Genomic DNA, 19,331 nt, shown 5'->3' with positions numbered 1-19,331 from the left:
GAGACAGGTGAGGATCCTTTGGGAGGGGTCTCTTTTCATAGGGAGGTGTCACCACCAGAAAAGAGCAAATATCTGCTTAGTGACTGAGGAGGCAAAAGAACAAACTTATTTGTTTTTGAGATGGGGGTCTTGCTATAGAACCCTGACTTGTCTGAAATTCACTATGTAGACCAGGCTGGCCTTGAACTTCCAGCCTGGTCTTGCTTCTTCCTTCCAAGTGCTGGAATTGCAGGTGAGAAATGCCATACGTAGCTCAGGACAAATACTTTTTATTTTGCCTCCAACACCCAGTCAAGGATAGAAATTTTGATGCAGGCTCGTGATGCCGAATTCTGATTTCTGTGGTTCGTGGTTTTGAATTATTTGTTATATCATTTATTCTCACAGCTAGTTCTCCCAGAAGACTGTGTGTGTGGAGTGGGTGGAAAATAAATAAGAGTGAAGAAAATGCAGCAGGGTCGATGGCTTCGGTGTTGGCAGTAATGACTAATATTACATTTTGGTGAAAATTTTGAATTGCAATTTCTTCAGAATTTTTGTTTTGTTTTTTTGGGACAGGGTTTCTCTATGTAACAGTTCTGGCTGTCCTGGAACTCACTTTGTAGACCAGGCTGGCCTCAATCTCAGAAATCCACCTGTCTTTGTCTCCCAAGTGCTGGGATCAAAGGCATGCGCCCCCACCACCCGGTTTCTTCAGAAGGTTTTACATTTGGGTTCCAAAATAGCTCCGTGGCCAAAGTGTTATTGTCTTTTTCAGATGGATAAACTGCTGGAAAGAGTCTCTCCCAGTGTCACTAAAAGTGTGTAAAATAGCCCTGACCTAAGCCCAGGTCTCATCATGTCAAAGCCCATCCTTACTCCATGGCTTCTGCAACAGGTCCCTTCCCGAACCTCCAGACTTTACTCTCACCTTTAGAAGGTCCCTGGATGACCTCTTAGTCACCTCCAAATTTAAATCCTATGATTTTATGAGATTTTTCTTTATTGTTTATTTAAATATTTTCTGTCACTTCATATTGCTATCACTACTAAAGTGGTATGTTTGTTTGTTTGCTTGCTTGCCTGTTTTGAGATAAGGTTTCACTGTGTAGTCCTGGGTGACCTTAAACTCCTGCTTCTACCTGCTGAGTTTTGGGATGGTTTGTAAGGTGCTAGGAATCGAGCCTTGGGGCTTTGTCCATGCTCAGTATTTTTTTTCTTCGAGAAAGGGTTTCTCTGTAACTTTGAAGCCTGTCCTGGAACTAGTTCTTGTAGACCAGGCTGGCCTCAGACTCACAGAAATCTGCCTATATCTGACTCCTGAGTGCTGGGATTAAAGGCATGCGCCACCCCTGCCGGCTTGGTATTATTTTTTCTTAATGAGTGGCATTAAGTGAAGAGATTTTCCTCTGAATTTACTTGGGGGAAAAAAAGGAAATGAAAGGAATAGAGCAACTTTTCTGTATTTGAAGCTATGTGGAGCAAAATAAAAATGAATCTGTGGGGTTGGAGAGATGGCTTGGTGGTTAAGAGCTTGCATGACTGTTGCAGAGTACCTGAGTTTGGTCCCCAGCACCCATCTCAGGCAGTTCACAACTTCCTACAGCTCCAGAGAAATCCAGTACCTTCTTCTAGACTCTTCAGGCACCTATACACACATGCCTAAAAGTAATGGAGCTGGAGAGATGTCTCAATGGTTAAGATCACCTGTTACTCTTGCAGAGGACCATGGTGGTTCAAGTTCCAGCACCCACACAGTGGCTCACAACCATCAGTAACTCCAGTTCAAAGGGATCCAATACCCTCCTCTGGCCTCCAAAGATACCAGGTACACAAAGTGGTGAGCAGACATACATGCAAGCAAAACACTCCTACACATAAAATAAAATTAAATATAAATTTTAAAAATATATAAATTTGCAAATAAACAAGCAAGTCTGGGCTATTGAGATGGCTCAGTGGGTAGTGACACCTGCTTTGAACATGATGACCCGAGTCTATACTCAGAGCCCACACGATGGAAGGAGACCTCTGAATGTTGTCCTCTGACATGTGCTCTTACACAGTCACTAAAAAGAACAAAATGAAATAACAATCTAAAATCAAACAAACAACCTGATCGTAGAGTCCGTAGTACCAGAGGCGAAAGCTGTATTGTGAGAACCACATATGAAATACTGGGTCACCAAGTAACTAAAAGCACCTTTCCAAAAATGCAAGCCGAGGCCTGTTCCTCTGCTTATTAGTTCCTTTCCCATAGAAAACATGTGTGCTATTCATACAACTTTGCATAAATAAAATCACTGTGTTGCTGTTGCACAACAGACCGAGTAAACAGAGTTTCTTATTCACAGGACTCTTTTGTCTCAGACTTTTATTTGTGGCCATTTAGATGTCAGCTACTTTTTTTTTTTTAATGACAAATGAAAGAACTTTACACAGAATAAAAATTAGTATTTGTGTATCTTTTTCTGAATTTATTTTGCTAAAAAGAATCTACACAAACCCCCTCCCCCAAAAAAGAAAGAAAAAGGAAGAGAAAGAAAAACATGCAAAATAGTTTTGTGCACACCTCTAACATGTTATATTCCACCTCAAAAAACTTACCAAAAAGAAAGGAAGAACACCCAAAGCAAGAGTCCTTGGGTTGAGAAGTTCACATTGCAAAGACTACATTGGTAACACAAACACTGCCAATACAAGTCATTCTAATGCAAAAGGAGAGTGTGTGTGAGTACATTAGGTTAATGCCAACAATAAGAAGACAAGACAAAGTGTACTCCTCCTGCGAGCCAGTAAAAACCGTTTGCTGTCACGGGAAAGCCTTGGTGTTAACCTGAACGCCACACAGCCTTAGCCTTAACACTGTGCAGCAGGCTCATCCAGTGCACCATTCTCGAAACTAGCTCCTTCCCCACCACCTTTAAATTGGTTTTTGGCAGTGTTGGAAAGCGAAGCTAGAGCATCCCGAGTACTAGGAAAACTCTGATTACATCTAACTCCTAAAATGTTTTGGTTTTGAAAAATAAGAGTCCTTCAAAAATATACATGAACTATTAAATATTTTTAAAACAACTATTTAATATAGAATGATAGTGATGCTTTCCTTTGGGGTATTTTACTTTTCTTCTTAAAGATCCTACAGAAAATGATAAATTACAGAGGAACAGTGTCTGTGCACATGTATTAAAAAAATCTTGAAAAAGAGATTTGGAAAACATAACGTTAGGAATTTTTATTTCCCTTCCTCAAGACTAGTTTCAGACCATTTAATAGATACTTTTTTTGAGCCGGGCAGTAGTGGTGCACACCTTTAATCCCAGCACTTGGAGGCAGAGGCAGGGGGATCTCTGTGAGTTTGGGGCCAGCCTGGTCTACAAAAGCTAATTCCAGGACAGCTAGAACTGTTATACAGAGAAACCCTGTCTCAAAAAAAAAAAAAAAAAACCCTAAGATACTTTTTTAAAAAAAAATCAGCTGCTTTAGAACCTTTCTGTTTGGTCAGCAAGCTCCTTGTCCCTGTGTAATTGTATTTTCCAAACATATCAGACTGTGCACAAGGTACTGTTCTGATCTCTGAACAAATCTCCAGGCTGTCCCAGCCGAATTTACCCAGCCTGAGGCTTTGAGTCAAAAGTAAAGAAGGGCCGCTTGGTAGGAGCCCAGTTCTAACCGTCCTCCATGCTGCCTGGAGGGGACTGGTGATTCCTGACTTAGAAAAACCATGGGCTATCTAGGCTCTGTCTGACACCCTTCAGTAGGACAACCAGTCTCCTAAAAGCCTTAGTCCTCAAAAGAAAGAAGAGTTTGAATGCAGTCTCATAAAGCATTTCAAACGTGCAAAGAGAAAAATCCCAAACAGGAGTAAAGAAAGAGGGGCAGTGAGCCTGTAGAGTGCCGGAACACTGTGCTCCAGTGAGAAACACACGTACACACAGCCTGCGTCAATGTCGTTTCCAATGAACCTCCTTCCTAACAGCACTTCCTAGAAAGAAAAGTGGCTGTACCATCTCCAACCCAGAAAGGAGCCACTTTCTCTACTTCTATCTAGCCCTACGTATCTGTAAAGGACTCTGAAGGCCAGGTCTAGTTCAATGCTATTTCCAAAATACCGGCCCAAAAGGCAAGTGTATCTTTTCCCCTCCTTGCAGCAGTCAGCGCGATTATGCAATTGGTGTGCTGCATTTAAAGGAACGAGTGAAGAGCACGGTGCAGCCCTGAAGGTGGGCATCCCGCAGCCCATGCTGAGGTTGGCAGAAAGCAAGCTACTCTTCCGGAGCACAGCTGGGCATGAGAGCATGCTCTGCCACCCTGTGTTTGGCGTCAGCCATCTCTCTTTTCTTTCCGCTAAGCTTGTTTGAGGATAGGGCTGTGGAAGATGTATTTTACCCCCACTCACAACATGAGCAGTCATGGGTGGGGGTGAAATACATGCATGGGACATTCACGCTCAGGACCCTCTTCAAGCCAAACAGAGGCTAAACCCTACCCAGAGTCCTTTGCAAACCTCTTCTGACACACTGTAAAGCAAAACTGGAAAACCCACGTTCACTTCCCCATGACAATTCAGAAGGAGCAAAGCTTCCCAGGGACGTTAGATGTTTCAGACTGAAGGTGGGGGGGGGGGGATGCAAAGAGAGTCCATCTTTTCTCGGTTGCCTGTGGCATGAGCCAAAGACCTTTCCGGAACCTCTTCATTTTCCCAGTGGTGGCCCAACATCGCTTCAGGTTTCTGGGCTTCCCGTACATGTTTCAGTTTCTTCGACATCTGAAGCCTGATGAGCAGAGGAAGCTCTGTGGTGCTGAAGGAACGACTCTTCCTTTTTTGGTGAGGAAGGCCCAATGGGTCTCAGCTAAGGAGCGCTCAGTGCCGGCTCTAAAAATAACCCCACAGCAAATACTGTTTGGCACATCCTTGTGTTTGCCAAGGAGCCCTGCAGAACTCCGCGGCGTGTTTTGGATTCTCCATAACTGCCCTGAGCTCTGTCCCTGCACTGATGACAGCAATGGCTGGGGAGGTGTATCATTTTTGAACATTGCTTTTTTTTGTTTTTCAGTTTTGATTCCTTGGAATCCTTTCCCAAAAGGCTGAAGTGCGGTTCCAGCTGAGGATTAGTTACTACCTGGTTTTAGAATCTTCTTTTGGCTTCTGGTCTGAACTACGCAAATACACAATCTGTGTGTACCAGAAAAGACTAAAATTAGACTTCAAAAGGCTCAATCATTCCTCTCATCTCCCTTTCCCCCCAGAAGAAAGATCTTTGACTCCTTCATTGTCGGCAGCAGGAGCAGCCAGGGCCCGGCCCGCAGCAGCCACTCTGGGCCCCTACACGTTGACAGCATGCGCATGCTTCTTGCACAGTGGTTTGTCTTTCTTGGAGTAGAATGGCTGCCCCTCCAGATTCACATGGCAGACCTGGGAAGGAAGACAGAGCCGTGTGAGATGGGATCTTGAAGCAGAGAAGATGTGAGCAAAAGATTTCAAACTAGCATAACATGGCAGACATGCTCCTAATCCCAGCTCTTGGGAGGCTGATGCAGAAGGGTCCTGAGGTCAAGAAATAAATTGGGCTATATAGGGAGATCCTATGGGGAAAAAGGTCACCCTTTTAGGGACTGGAGAGATGGCTTATTGGTTATAGACACTAGCTGTTCTTCCGAAGGTCCTGAGTTCAATTCCCAGCATCCACATGGGGCCTCACAACCATCTATAATAGGATCTGATGACCTCTTCTGGCATGCTGGTGTACCTGCATAGTACTCATACATAAAATATAAATAAATAAAAAATTTTTAAAAATCACCCTTTCAGAAAAATGCACTGTTGCACCTAACTAGGGGAACAAACAGCCTGTTTCTCTCCACCCTGCTACAAAGCCTTAATGACTGAATAGAATATGTAGGTTGATCCATATAACATGAAGACTTCCAGGGGGTTGAGGAAGGAGCCAGTTGCTTGACCATCATGCATGAAGCCCTGGCTTTGATCCCCAGAACCACACGAGCCAGGCTTGATGAGCTTGCCTAAAATCTTAATGCTAGGGATGTGGTAGAGAAGGGTCCAAAGTTCAAGGGCATTTTAGCTGCTCGGAACTCTGTCTTTAAACATAAATAAATACCCAAATAAGATAAAGACTTCTGAAAACCATGAACTCAAATTCATTAAATCTAGTGGAATAGAGATTATATGTGATAAAACAAAAAAGTCTAATTCATGTTATCCTGAGGGGAGCCGATGAAGTCCTGAGTCAATGTATATTGCTGACATGAGCAGAGACGAGTAAAGGGCTCCAATGGCTCAGACCTATAGGAATAGCAAAGACTTCTCCTGATCAGGCTCAGGGAAATAACAAAGCGTTCCCCTGGTCTGTCTGCAGATGTTGGCTGTGGTGGTTTAAATGAAAATGGCCCTGTAGGCCCATAGGGAGTGACATCATTAGCAGGTGTGGCCTTGATGGAGTAGGTGTAGTCTTGTTGGAGGAAGTGTGTGTGTGTGTGTGTGTGTGTATGTATGTGGCGAGGGTGGGAGTGGGGATGGGGGGGGGTTTAGATGCTCAAGCCAGACCCAGTGGCTCCCCCTCTTTTTCTGGTGCCTGCTGATCCAGATGTAAAGCTCTCAGCTACCTCTTCAGCATCTTGTCTGCCTGTGTGCTGCCATACTTCCCGCCACAAGGAAACAATTACAGACTGAACTGCTGCCACTCCAATGAAATGTTTTCCTTTATGAGAATGGCGGTGGTCATGGTGTCTCTTCACAGCACTAGAAACCCTAACTAAGACGTTGACCATATGTAGGAAGTTGTGGACAACAGCTTCCTTCTCCTGGATGCTATAGCCTGAGGCTGTTCCCCTATAGCTATTAGCTAAACCTGCCTCCTTGTTTATCTGTATGTGATAACCTGGCCTCCCTGTTTCAGATGTATAAAATAAACTCAGTGTCCAAGCTGCTGCTGGAGCCCCTCCATCAGAGAACATGACCCACCCAATCCTAGCTTTTCTGTACGAGAGAGAGAAAGACAGAGACAGACAGAGAGAGAGAGTGCGCACGCGCCACCGTAACAACGGAAGCAAAGACTAGAATTTTGTAACTAGCCAGGGAATGAAAAGATGGGTAGCAACCAGAGGTAGGAGAGAGTGTGGCTGTCTGCTAGTACTTTGAGTTTTGATTTCTGTCCTGCTGAACTATGAGAGGATATATTTCCTTTTTTCTTTGTTTGTTTTTTGTTTTTTTGAGACAGGGTTTCTCTGTGTAGCTTTGGAGCCTGCCCCGGCACTAGCTCTTGTAGACCAGGCTGGCCTCGAACTCAGCCTGCTTCTGCCTCCCGAGTACTGAGATTCAAGGCATGCGCCACCAACGCCCAACTGAGAGGATATATTTCTGCAGTGTCTGGTATTATACCCTAGGAAACTAATACACATTGAACATAATGTACCCCATAAATAGTGGAGGCAAAGGAATAAAGTACAGAATTCAAAACATATGGCAGTAAACTTGATGACTATTGTTCTCCATCCTAAATTCGTAAAAGATTATTCAGGCTTAAACAGCACAAACATCTATCTATCTATCTATCTATCTATCTATCTATCTATCTATCTATCTATCTATAGACAGGGCTTCCTATATCCAAAGTTGGCCTTAACTTCACTGTGTTACAAGGTTAACCTTGAACTTCTGGTCCTCCTGCTTCCATCTCCCAAGTGCTGAGATTATATGTGTACGCTACCATAGTTGGTTTATGTGAAGCTTGAGATTGAACCCAGGGCTTCACTCTACCAACTGAACTATATCCCCAGCCCCTAAACAGCACAGTTATATCATACATACTCCAAATTCACCTTGAGAAACTCTGGTTCTTAAAATACCAATAGTTTATTCATTTTCCTAAATAAAGTTCAGTCAGTTAGACTGACAATATAGAGATTTATTAGGGATGAGCATTTCCTGTTTCCAACTCAAGTCCGAGTAGAGGCAGCACCGTTTTACAATCTCATCTCAGCTGAAAGCCCTGTACAGGGAAGGCCAGTCTCTAGACAGATGCCCTGCTGATTCAGCTCACTGCACACAGTTAATCGTTAATCTCAGGCTTATCTGCTGGCCGCTGTCTATCAAGAACAGGACCACTTAGGAAAGGAAAGTGATACTCATCCTGCTTTCTAAAGGTCCGACCAAGAGAAACCTTATCTCAGCCTTTCAGAGACGTAGTCAATAAGCTGAGGACTGGGGTTCATGGTAAAGCCTTCACACCGCTTTATAACCAAGGCAGCACAGAACCTGGGGAAGCCACTGCTTCTCTAGGCCATCGTTTGCTGCCCTCAACTATGCTGGTAAAACAATAAACTGGCTCTCCAAATCCTAGGGTACTTTGCTGCCACTGCTCTGTAAATAATCCAGGGAAATGCAGATTCCTTAAACATTTATCTATTTGTGTATTTTACCTATAAGTGCTCTATCTGTATGTACACCTGCATGACAGAAGAAGACATCAGATCCCATTATAGATGTCAGATACCATGTGGTTTTTGGGACTTGAATTTAAGACCTCTGGAGGAGCAGTCAGTGCTTTCAACCACTGAGCCATTTCTCCAGTCTGTAACACAGCTTTCTCTAACCGTGACATATCAAGACAAGGCACTGGCAACCTTTAAGTACCATTATGGTACCAGAATGTCACAGCTGTATCTTTGCGTGTCAAGGGGTTGGCCAACCAGACTGTACTTTGTCCCTTCTACCCGCTGTAGGCTAGAAACGTACCGCACAGATGAAGCAGGTGTCATGCCAGGTGTGCCCCAGGGCTTCAATAAACTTGTCGCCAGCTTCCACAGGAAAGTCACATCCGTGGCACTTGGTGCTGAACAGATTGATGTAGTCTGAAATAAACATTAAAGTGAGGCAGGCCCGAAGAACAATTGGCAACATGGACCCCAGACCAGCAGAGCCCCACGTCAGTGAGCTGGGGGAGTGGGCTTTGACATCTCACATAGTACTCCTTATAGGATTGATTTTATTTTTCACTCTTTTGGTAATTTGTCCCAATGTTGCATTGGCTCAGACTTGGATTTAATAACCACCTCGTGCTGGTCTTGTCTGGAATTGTCATGAACTTCCTTGGGAGTGATTGGTTCTTTTCTCTCTCTCTCGCTCCTCTGATAGCCCAAACAGGTCAATCCCCAAAAGGAAATTAAAAATCAATATTTCAAAAATAAATAAATAAAAATAAAAATCAATATTCCTCATTGCCCAGTCACTGGGCTTATTTTGGAAGAATGAGGGTCTTTTTTTTTCTTCCAGATTTTATTTTATTTTTAGTTTTGTGTGTATACAGGAGTCCAGGTGTCTACAGAGTTCAAAAAACATTGTTGGTTTCTATTGAGCTGGAGTTACATGCTCTTCAAGTAACCACGTGAGTGGTAGGAACAACGTGGACACTCTGAGCAGTAATGTGCTCTTTTCTTCCGTCTGTTTTTTGTTTTGTTTTTCTCTCCCATCGCCTGGTTTTTTCCTCTCTTTTTTGCCCCTCTACCTTCCACATTGGATGACATAAAAAGGCCCTTAGTAGGTGTGGCCCTTGATGATGGACTTCCCAGCCTTCAGAAGCAGGAGCCAAATGCCTTTCTGTTTGCTGTAAATCCCCCTGCCTCAGACATTTGATTACACTAAACAAGATGGACGAAGACAGATGGTATTCCTTACAAGAACCTTAACATCAAGAATCATGCCTTACTTTTCTTTGTACTTCCGACACAACACCTAGTCAATGGTCAGTATTCAACAGAGCCATAAACCAGCACATCAATGAATTTACCGAATAACAAGTAAATCAGTAAATGAATGAATGAATCTGATCTTCACAATGTCTCTCAGAGACAGACTATTTTTAATTTTTGGTCTTATTTTGTGGATGAAGAAATTGAGACTCAAAGAAATAACGACCAGAGTCTGACACTTGAGGCCTCATAAAGTCTTATGCTCCTTTCTCAGAGCATAGCAATTCTACCATACTACTGTAGACATTTTCTAGATTTTTCTAGAAGAGTTCAAGTCCCTTTAAAAACTTCATTTCTCCCTGCATTCCCCAGCTTCCCAAATGTATTTGTCTCTCCACAGCTCCACCACGGTTAGCCTCTTCCTGGGTTCTGTCATCTCCTGGATGGTATGTCTATTCATTGTCTTAGACCACACACTGAGAGGCAGTATGCCATCAGGGTTATAAACATGAAGTGTGAAAAAAGAAAAAGCTAGTTCAAAGTCCAGTTCTATTAAGGAATTCGTTAAACCTGGGACAGCTTCTCAGGACTGTAGCCTTCCCAACTATAAAACTATAGCACCAAACTCATGGGATTATTACTATTGACCAGATTAAGAAATGTATGAAGTATTTGGCATAAACATTAACTGTTGGCTCTTATTTTAGAAGACTTCATAAATGGTTAAAGGAGGAAGAGGACCTGTTTATCATTCATATTTCCGTCCATCATCCTTGAATGCCCATCACGTTAATGGCTTTGCTTAAAATTCCTTGTAATATTTATTTATTTTATGTATAATGATGTTTTGTTTGTATGTACATCTATACACCAGGAGAGGGCATTGAATCCCAAACACAGCTGTGAACAACCATATGAGTGCTCGAAATTGAACTCAGGACCTCTGGAAGAGCAGCCAGTGCTCTTAATCACTGAGCCATCTCTCCAGCCCAAGATTTTTAAAAATTCATTATTACTATTATTAGTGTGCATGATTTGTGCCATGGAGTACGTGTGCAGGTCGGAGGACAACTCTGTGAGGTTGATTCTCTCCTACTTTATGTGGATTACAGGAATAAAATTCAGGCAGCCAAGCTTTCCTAGTAAGCACCTTTACCCACTGAGCCATTTTGCTGGCCCTTGGTTAAGGTTTTTGAGCATAGAGATCTCACAGAAACTGATATAGACTACACAGTCAATATATAGCATGTTTTATGGCTAAAAGATGAACAGAAAAAAAAACCAAAAAGCAAAAAAATGGTTCAACTAGCCTTATTAAGTAGTAATTCCTTCTCTTGTTTTTTTTCCACAAATTTTCTTTCTTTTCTTTTTTTGTTTGCTTTTTTTTTTTTTTGAGTCAGGGTTTCTCTGTGTAGTAGTCCTGGTTGTCCTGGAACTAGCTCTTGTAGACCAGGCTGGCCTTGAACTCACAGAGATCTGCCTGCCTCTGCCTCCCGAGTGCTGGGACTAAAGGTGTGCGTCACCACTGCCCAGTCACAAATTTGTTCTTCAAACAGTTTGAATCCACTTCTGGAAGTTTGAGTCATGCTTACTGATTGATTTTTTTATTTCAAAGTTGATTTTGTGTGGCCTGGGGGCTTTAAAAATTGATAGTACAGATACGAGTAATACTATTTTTTGAATATTGGCATTTTCCTCATTTATTCTACAAAATGAGGTTATCTCTATAATTGGCCTCCTTGCTTTTCCTCATCCGATTTTCTGGTGCTGCTGTCTCAGGCCCTTATCTGCCTGGACTCAAACTCTTCCAGAAGGAGCATGCTGTGAAGGAAGGACCGGACAAAAAGGCCAGCTAGCCGGGATGCCTGTGACTCCAGAAGTCACCACAGTTCCTCACATGTTACAATAACATTACACTGCAAGGTGCAGAGAGATTGGAGGAAGCCTGAAAAACACCGCAGGCAGGGAGGGAAGGGAGCTCGGCATTCCACGCCTCTGCCCCTCCCTGCTTCCGTCCCCACAGCATCTCCACAGGGCAGCTGTTACAGTCTCTCAGAGAAGTTGAGCAGCTTTCCTCAGGGTTGCAAAGCTATCCCAGGGTGGAGTCAGGAACAGAAACTAGAACGACTAGAGCCAAGGCCCCTCTTCAGACTACCCGGGTTTCCAAGTCAACATAGCCTGAAAGGTCTCTCAAGGTTTAGGGAAGCAATGTGGGATTCAGATATTAGAAACACGGAAGGGAGCAGAGACTGGTGTATAAAATACATTGTAACTCCAACTCCTTTTCCCCAAAAGCTGAAACCAAATGAGCAGGGGAAGGAGTATAAAGTATAAATAGCTCATTATAATAGCTTCATTCAGCCATTAAAAACAAAATCAGGACCTTGTGTAAGACCCTGAGTTTGATCCCCAGTACCACACATGAAACAAAATGCACAAGACCCCTTCTTCCCCTTGACAGAGGCAGGACTTAGCTTCCTATGCCCGCCTGTCAACCCAGGTGGGAAATGGGACAGCGTCTTCCAGCATGGTGTCATGCTGATCCTCTCTACACCGTATCTCCCGTGCCTACCTTTCTCACAGTACGGCTCTCCATCCTCCATGTGGAAGAGGCTGTTTCCAAAAGGTTTCTTGCAGGCTGCGCAGACGAAGCAGGTAGGGTGCCATGTCTGCCTCAGAGCGCGCATCACTTCCTGGAGGGGAGAATCTGGGTTCAGGACAGAACATTTCCCAGGGCTGCTGTCCAAGTCGCCTAGGGAACGGGGCAACGGGGCTCAAAAAGCAGGTGCTGGGAAGGCAGGGGAGGGTGGAGAAGGGAGGTCCGGCTTATTAGGGCCACTTTGCCAAAAGGGTACTGAGAGTCAGGGCCGCAGGCAGATGACAGGCCAGGCTGCGAAGCGGGAACCTGCTTTGAGGCGCCCCGGCACCATTTGAACCTGGTGGCACATGTGTATAGCATTGCTGGCCCAACTTAATTAGTTCCCTGGTTCAGGAGTTAGTGGCAAACCGATTCCATTCTGCGATGGAAATGGAGTTGCGTTCTCGGTTATCAACAGCTTGTTGAGAGTGTTTCTAGCGGGATCGGAAAATCTTAGGGGAAGGGAGGAAGCCAGTCCAGTTGAAGAAAAGACAAGGGCCCAAGGGAGGGATGCTGCCCACTTACCCCCATGATCTTGGTGTTGCACTTGGCACACAGCGGGGCAAAAAACTGCTCGTAGCACCGTTCACAGTAAACGTTGTTCTGCTCCTCCACGAAGCACACATCTGCTAGGGAGTTCTTGCAGTAGGCACAGTTGAACTCTTCTGGGTGCCAAGAGCGGCCCATGGCTACCAGAAAAGGGCCCCTGGCATGGCAGACAGCAGTATTTTAAAATGAGCCCCAGAAATTAGAGCCAGATATTTTAAGAACCCCAACACTATTCATACATTTACTTAGTAATGCTTGCTTTAAGGATTGTTCTAACGAAATACCACATAATTCTGAGAAATTTCCATGCAGAAAGACATCTACTGTCATGTCAGTAACACAATAAACAGAACCAGACGATGGGACACGGGGGTGCATACCAGCACAGGGCAGGCAGAGTTCAAGGCCAGTCTGGTCTACATAGTAAGCTCCAGGCTAGACAGGACTACACAGAGAGACCCTGTCATAATGGAACACACAATCCAACACCTAACAAAGAGAACCTGGAAGCAATTCAAATGTCTCCCACTGAGGACCGAGTAAACACACCACTGGGTTCAGGTCATCAAAGGTTATTCTGAGAGCAATGGCGATGGTGGCTAACCTTTATTAAACTACTGTGTGCTAGAGTATCTTCGAGAATGATCTTACATTTGTTAATATAGCTAACCCTCATAACAGTTTTATGAAGAAGGAAGGTCGGATTATCAGTACAGAAAACTGAGTCGGGGAAAGTCAAGGAACTCGTTCAAGGTCACAGGAAGCAGTAGATGATAAACCTGATGGGCTCTGGTTCAGATTAGTATTCAGAACACTGGAGCTAGCAGAAAATCTCAGGTTCTAACTTTTTCAGTTTCGTGTTGTCTAGTTCTTCTATGTTCATTTTGTTTTTGATTTGGGAACAGGATCTCACTTTCTAGCCCTGGCTGGCGTGGAACTAGCTTTTAGAAGAGCCTGGCTTTGAGCTTACAGAGATATGCCTGCTTATGCCTCCCTAGTGCTGGGGACCAAAGGTGTGTGCCACCACCATGCCTGGCCTCTGCTTTTGTTTTTTTAAAGGGTATGTTTTTCACATATGGAGGCATATACCACACATATACACAGACATACTGTATTTAACAAGCATGGTCAGAGACCCCTGACTTCTTTTTTCTCTTTTTAATAAATTTTTGTTTCTTTGTTTTGTTTTTCCGAAACAGGGTTTATCTGTGTATCTCTGACTATCCTGGAACTCACTCTGTAGACCAGGCTGTTCTCGAACTCATGACTTTTAAGGGAAATTACTTGCTTTAATTTCAGTGAAGTGTCTATCAGAGCCCTAAGAGGTATGGACCTGTTTGTGGAAAGATCCAGAAGCAACCCTATAGGAAAGCTGGGTCAAAACCAGCGCTGTCATCCAACTTGCAATGTGCTCAATAAACCTGACAATAAGGCTGGAGATTCCCAGAACCCAGCCTTAGCCCAAGGGAGAGCTCCTGGCACCAGGCACCAGGCACTACGCTGGGAGCTTCACCACTTACCTCATGGAATCTTCCCAATTCCCCAGGGATGTGGGTGTCACACAGGTATGGAAGCTAAAGCTCATAGAGGTGAGCCAGAGACCTGAGGCTTCCCCATGAGGCTGATCTTTCACCTATATCTGCCCTCCTGTCTGTCACCCCTCCGGTCTGTCCACCCCCGCCTGTACCTGATTACATTGTTGCAGTGCCCACAGAGGGGAGTCCGGCTGCTCGCTGGGAAGCGTTCAGCTCTCTGGAACAGGCCCCTGGCAAGAGGGGTCACCTGTGGACCTGTTGGGTTGTAGCCTGGAGCCCCCCGGGGCAGGGTCTGCTTGCTGACAGAAGTGGTGCTCTTTCCAGGAGCAAACTTCTGAGAGAAGCTGTCGTCAGTCACCCAGGGTGGGCGGCTGGCAGACTCTGCAGGGCCCCCGCTGTAGGCTGCTGAGGGAGCAGGGCTATAGTTTGGGGCAGGGGAAGGGGTATAAGCTGGTGCAGGGGAAGGGGAATAGGTGGGAGCAGGTGAGGGGGTATAAGCAGGAGCAGGTGAAGGGGTATAGGGAGCTGGACTGTAATTGGCTCCTGGGGATGGGCTGTAGGTAGATGCAGGCACTGCAAGCCAAAAACACACAAAGAATATGTATTAGGAATTCATTCTCCCTCCTCTGTCACCCCGTCAGAGAACCACAAAAGACAAGCTTAACATTGGGAAAGTATAACTCCAATTTTTAAAGGAAGAGGTGTGTGTGTGTGTGTGTGTGTGTGTGTGTGTGTGTGTGTGTGTGTGGTGTGTATTGTGGAAGGCAACCAGAGACTTAAGTACATTAAGCAGATGCAGTACCACTAAGCTACTTCTTAGTGAACCAGATTTTAATTCTCAGCAAGAGCCCAGATAACCAGGGCAGCAGAGCCCTGGGGAGCTTGCCCAGGCCCCAGAAGGGATGTAGCTATAAATACTGTGGCTGTTCAGGGTGGGGTTCTGCCAAGCCTTGGCTGCCCTGCTCCTATAAAAAATGGGGAGCACTGGGTGGTGGTGGTGCACGCCATTATCCCAGCACTAGAGACGCAGAGACAGGTGGGTCTCTGTGAGTTCGAGGCCAGTATGGTCTATAAGAGCTAGTTCCAGGACAGCTAAGATTGTTACACAGAGAAACGCTGTCTCAAAAAACAAAAACCAACCAACCAACCAACCAACCAACCAAACAAACAAAAAGATGGGGAGCAAGACAGGGAGTGTCTGGATCAGGAAGTGGATAAGAGATGGTGAACTCAGCCTGAAGTGGAGGATGCTCTCAGGATGACTTCACCTGGGTGGTGGTCTGACTCCCAGACATCCCATCAGATTGTATTTGCTTTACTTGCAATTTTTCTAGTCCTCAAGACAGAACAGATGCCCAGGAAGCTGTGTTCTCAGGTTCATGTTTCAAGTTTAGCTACTATTGCTGTCTTGAAAACACAGTTTGACTTAGTTTGTGCTGGGAGGCAATTCTGTCTTGATTTGATAGGTCCCCACCTATCTTAGTCGCTTGGTGAGCCTAGGCAGAGGTGTGAGCACTATGCAGCCCAGGGCTAGCTGCTCAGTTGGTCCTTGACTGATCCCTGCTCTCCTACATCACCTTGGTACAAACTGAAAGTGTACATGACACCCTAGAGGTTCCCATTAGAGACAAGAATGCACTGCACTTCCCTGAAACCTGTTTGCCTTCACTGGGGGTGGAGAAACTGAGTTCATCACACAGATAGAGCATTGTAGTTGTTAACATTCTCTGCCAAGGGCTCTCACAACCCGAGATTTTTCTGTGAAGATCCCCACAGAAACAGCTGAAGAGATCTGGCTGTGTCCTGACCATGTCCTGAGCCCATGGTCAGCCAGTCCTCTGACTATAGCAAAGATGGTTCTAGAAACCTCACCTCTACTCCCTGCCTGTTAGGGACAGAGCTCCATCTTACCCAGCAGGGAACGTATATCATGGTAGCCTCCCTGCCCACATCCAAGCCAGGCCTGGGTGGGATGGATAGTATTGAAGCAGCCCTCTCTGGGTCATAGCTGGTCTCAGAACCATGGCCCTGTCTGGTCTCTTTTTTCCACCTTGTGCCCTGAGCCCTCTTGGGTGACTCCAACTCTGTGCCTATGGCTCCCAGATGACTGGTACTTCAGAATTGGGAAGTGCAGAACCCCCGTCCTTCCCTTGGCTAGGGCTGTGACTATGGTGATAGCCAGTGTATAAAGCCTTCCACAGCCCTACCCTAGAGTGATACTGGTTCCCAAAGATAGATTCTCCAGCTGGAACCTTCCTCCCACTTAGGATGTGGGTGAGGCACATAGCAGGTCGGTCAACTGAGTCATAGTCTTCATTATTCCCTTTTACACTCGAGGGCACGAGAGCTCAGAGCAAGCAGCAGAACAAGACTGTAAACCTTCCTAAACTCCATGCTGCCTCTACAAAGAACACAAATCCAATTTCCACTGATGTACAATATTGTGGAGAAGTCACTTTTAATACCTAGAGGAGACTCCATGCTCTGCAAGGAAGCAGAGCTGTCAAACACCCTAATTTGAGGCTTGCCTAGCATTTTTGAGACTCTGGGCTCCATCCCAAGCACCCTGGTTTCACACTCGCCTTCTAAGACTTTCTAGCTGCTATCCTTAGATCAATTAACCTCTCCAAGCCCGGGCCCGTTTCTTCATCTGAAAATGGTATCGGAATTATTGTGAGGATTAGGAAAATAAGAAATATACTGCTTAATTTAGTGCCTGATACAGGTGTGTGTGTGTGTGTGTGTGTGTGTGTGTGTGTGAGAGAGAGAGAGAGAGAGAGAGAGAGAGAGAGACTAATTGTGAATGAGAATGGTGGGGACAGTAGCATCTGGACTTCAGGTTGGAATGTACTATCAGGCTCATCTCAAAGCCCCAGCAGGCATGCTGGAGGGTGGCAGTGGGGAGGAGGGGTCTGATTCTCTGAAGTCACATTGCCAGGAATGAGTGGTGTCCTTTCTACTACCTTAGGCGGTGTGGTGGGAAGCTACAGGAATGCACTTGATAAAGTTGAAGCCCCAAACTCAAGGTTTTGTCACTTCAACAATTTCACCTTGCTTCCTGGTGTCCCAAGTGTCTCCAAATGCTAGGAACAAAGGTCACTTGAGGGGTACTGTTGGAGTACTGGGAGGGAGCGATCCCACAAAACCTCAGAGCAGCGTCATCCTCTTTTGCACACTTTGCACGCCTGTGGAAATTATGTCATCCTTTCTCTTTGCTTTTCATTTCATTTTTTTCTACCCTTCTTTTCCTTCTTCCTCATTTTAACCACGTAAACCACGTAAACCTCATATAAACCACAGTCCTCTGCTAAAAGTTACAAGCCGGTGGTGGCGCATGCCTTTAACCCCAGTACTCAGGGAGGCAAGGGTAGGTGGATCTCTGTGAGTTCGAGGCCACTCTGGTCTACAAAGTTAGTTCCAGGGTTTCTCTGTGTAGCTCTAGTGGTCCTGGAATTTACTCTATAGACCAGGCTAGCCTAGAACTCAGAGATCCACCTGTCTCTGCCTCCCAAGTGCTGGGCTTAAAGGCATGGACCATCACATCCAGCCAAGCCTTTTGTATACTTTTTATATTTAGCCCAGGCTATCCTGGAACTTACTATGTTCAATGATCCTTGTACCCTTGTGCCTCAACCTCATGAGTGCTATATTACAAGCTTGTGATTCACACCTGGCTCTAAAAGAGACTAGGAGCGATAAACCCTGTGAAGTCCAAACCATGGCCTTATGTGGTCACCTAAAATGTTCTTATTGAGTGTAGATTGAGATATACTATTAAGTGTAAAAATTTGAAGACTTAATAAAAGAATATAAATTATCTCAGTAATAATCATCTTATGTTGATTGTATGTTTAAAACTGTTTATTTGTTGAATGTGCGCAGATGCATGCCTGTGTATGTACCACTTGTTTGACTGATACCTGGGGAAGTCAACAGAGGGTGCAGATCCTCTGGAATTGGAGTTACAGCTGTTGTAGGTCCTATGGAAGAGCAGTTGGTGCTCTTGGTCACTGGTCCACCTCTTTATCTGCTTATTTTTTGAGCCAGATCTCGCTATGTTACCCAGACTGAACTCAAGTGACCTTCCTGCCTTGATTTCCCAAAGACCAGTACATTGTCCAGCTCTAAAACACTTTTAATTTACTGAGCTACATCTGGAAAGAGGTTCAGAGATTAAGAGCATCTACTACACTTGTAGAAGACTGGCGCTGGGTTCCCAGCACTCACTCAGGTCTTACAGTTCTTTACCTCAAATTCAAGCTTCAGGGGATTTCATGCCCTCTTCAGGCCTGTGTAGGCACCTGCACTCAAGCGTATATACCTACACAGACACATATATACAATGAGAAGAGGGGAGGGGAGGCTCAAGAAATGGCTCTGGAGAAAGGCTCAGCAGTTAAGAGCACTGGTTGCTCTTCCAGAGGACCTGGTTTAAATTCATAGCATCCACGTGGCAGCTCACAACTGTCTGCAACTCCGGTTCCAGGGGATCCAACACACTCACATGCAGGCAAAACACACACACACACACACACACACCAGGTGTTGTGGTGCACACCTTTAATCTCAGCACTAGGGAGGCAGAGGCAGGTAGATCATTGAGTTCTAGGCCAGCCTGGTCTACAGAGTGAGTACCAGAATAGTCAGGGCTTAAAAAAAAAACTATCTCGAAAAACCCCCCAAAATTAACAAAAAAAAATTCCCTGAAAATTGTATGTGCTGAGCTAAATAAAACGTATTTAAATCAATTTCACCCGCCTTCTTTTACTTTTTAAAAACTTAAAAATGTGTTCCTCTTGGATGGTTGCTCTTTTTGAAACAGTGGCTGCCAAGCATTGTTGGCTTCCACAGTGATGTACAGAATTTTGTGTAATAGAAGGCAGAATACTTGCGAGTCAACTTTACAAACAACTCGAAGAGCT

General features: G+C 44.9%; 1 protein-coding gene across 6 annotated transcripts in view; it reads right to left on the bottom strand.

Annotated features, from left to right (window-relative positions):
* Positions 1-2,336: 2,336 nt before the first annotated feature.
* Ldb3 (LIM domain binding 3) overlaps positions 2,337-19,331 on the bottom strand; it is a 57,362-nt gene continuing 40,367 nt past the window's right edge. For all 6 annotated transcript variants that reach the window (XM_075988699.1, XM_075988702.1, XM_075988700.1 and 3 more), the window contains 5 exons: positions 14,562-14,982; positions 12,851-13,031; positions 12,260-12,380; positions 8,735-8,850; positions 2,337-5,395 (listed from right to left, as the gene is read on the bottom strand). In XM_075988699.1, the coding sequence (XP_075844814.1) occupies positions 5,306-5,395; positions 8,735-8,850; positions 12,260-12,380; positions 12,851-13,031; positions 14,562-14,982 (929 nt within the window). In that variant the 3' untranslated portion in view covers positions 2,337-5,305. The remainder of the gene's footprint in view (positions 5,396-8,734; positions 8,851-12,259; positions 12,381-12,850; positions 13,032-14,561; positions 14,983-19,331) is intronic.

This window comes from Microtus pennsylvanicus, chromosome 10 (genome assembly GCF_037038515.1).
Source record: "Microtus pennsylvanicus isolate mMicPen1 chromosome 10, mMicPen1.hap1, whole genome shotgun sequence".
NCBI lineage: Eukaryota > Metazoa > Chordata > Mammalia > Rodentia > Cricetidae > Microtus > Microtus pennsylvanicus.
Note: the sequence above shows the minus strand (reverse complement) of the source record. Positions and strands in the feature narration are given on the sequence as shown.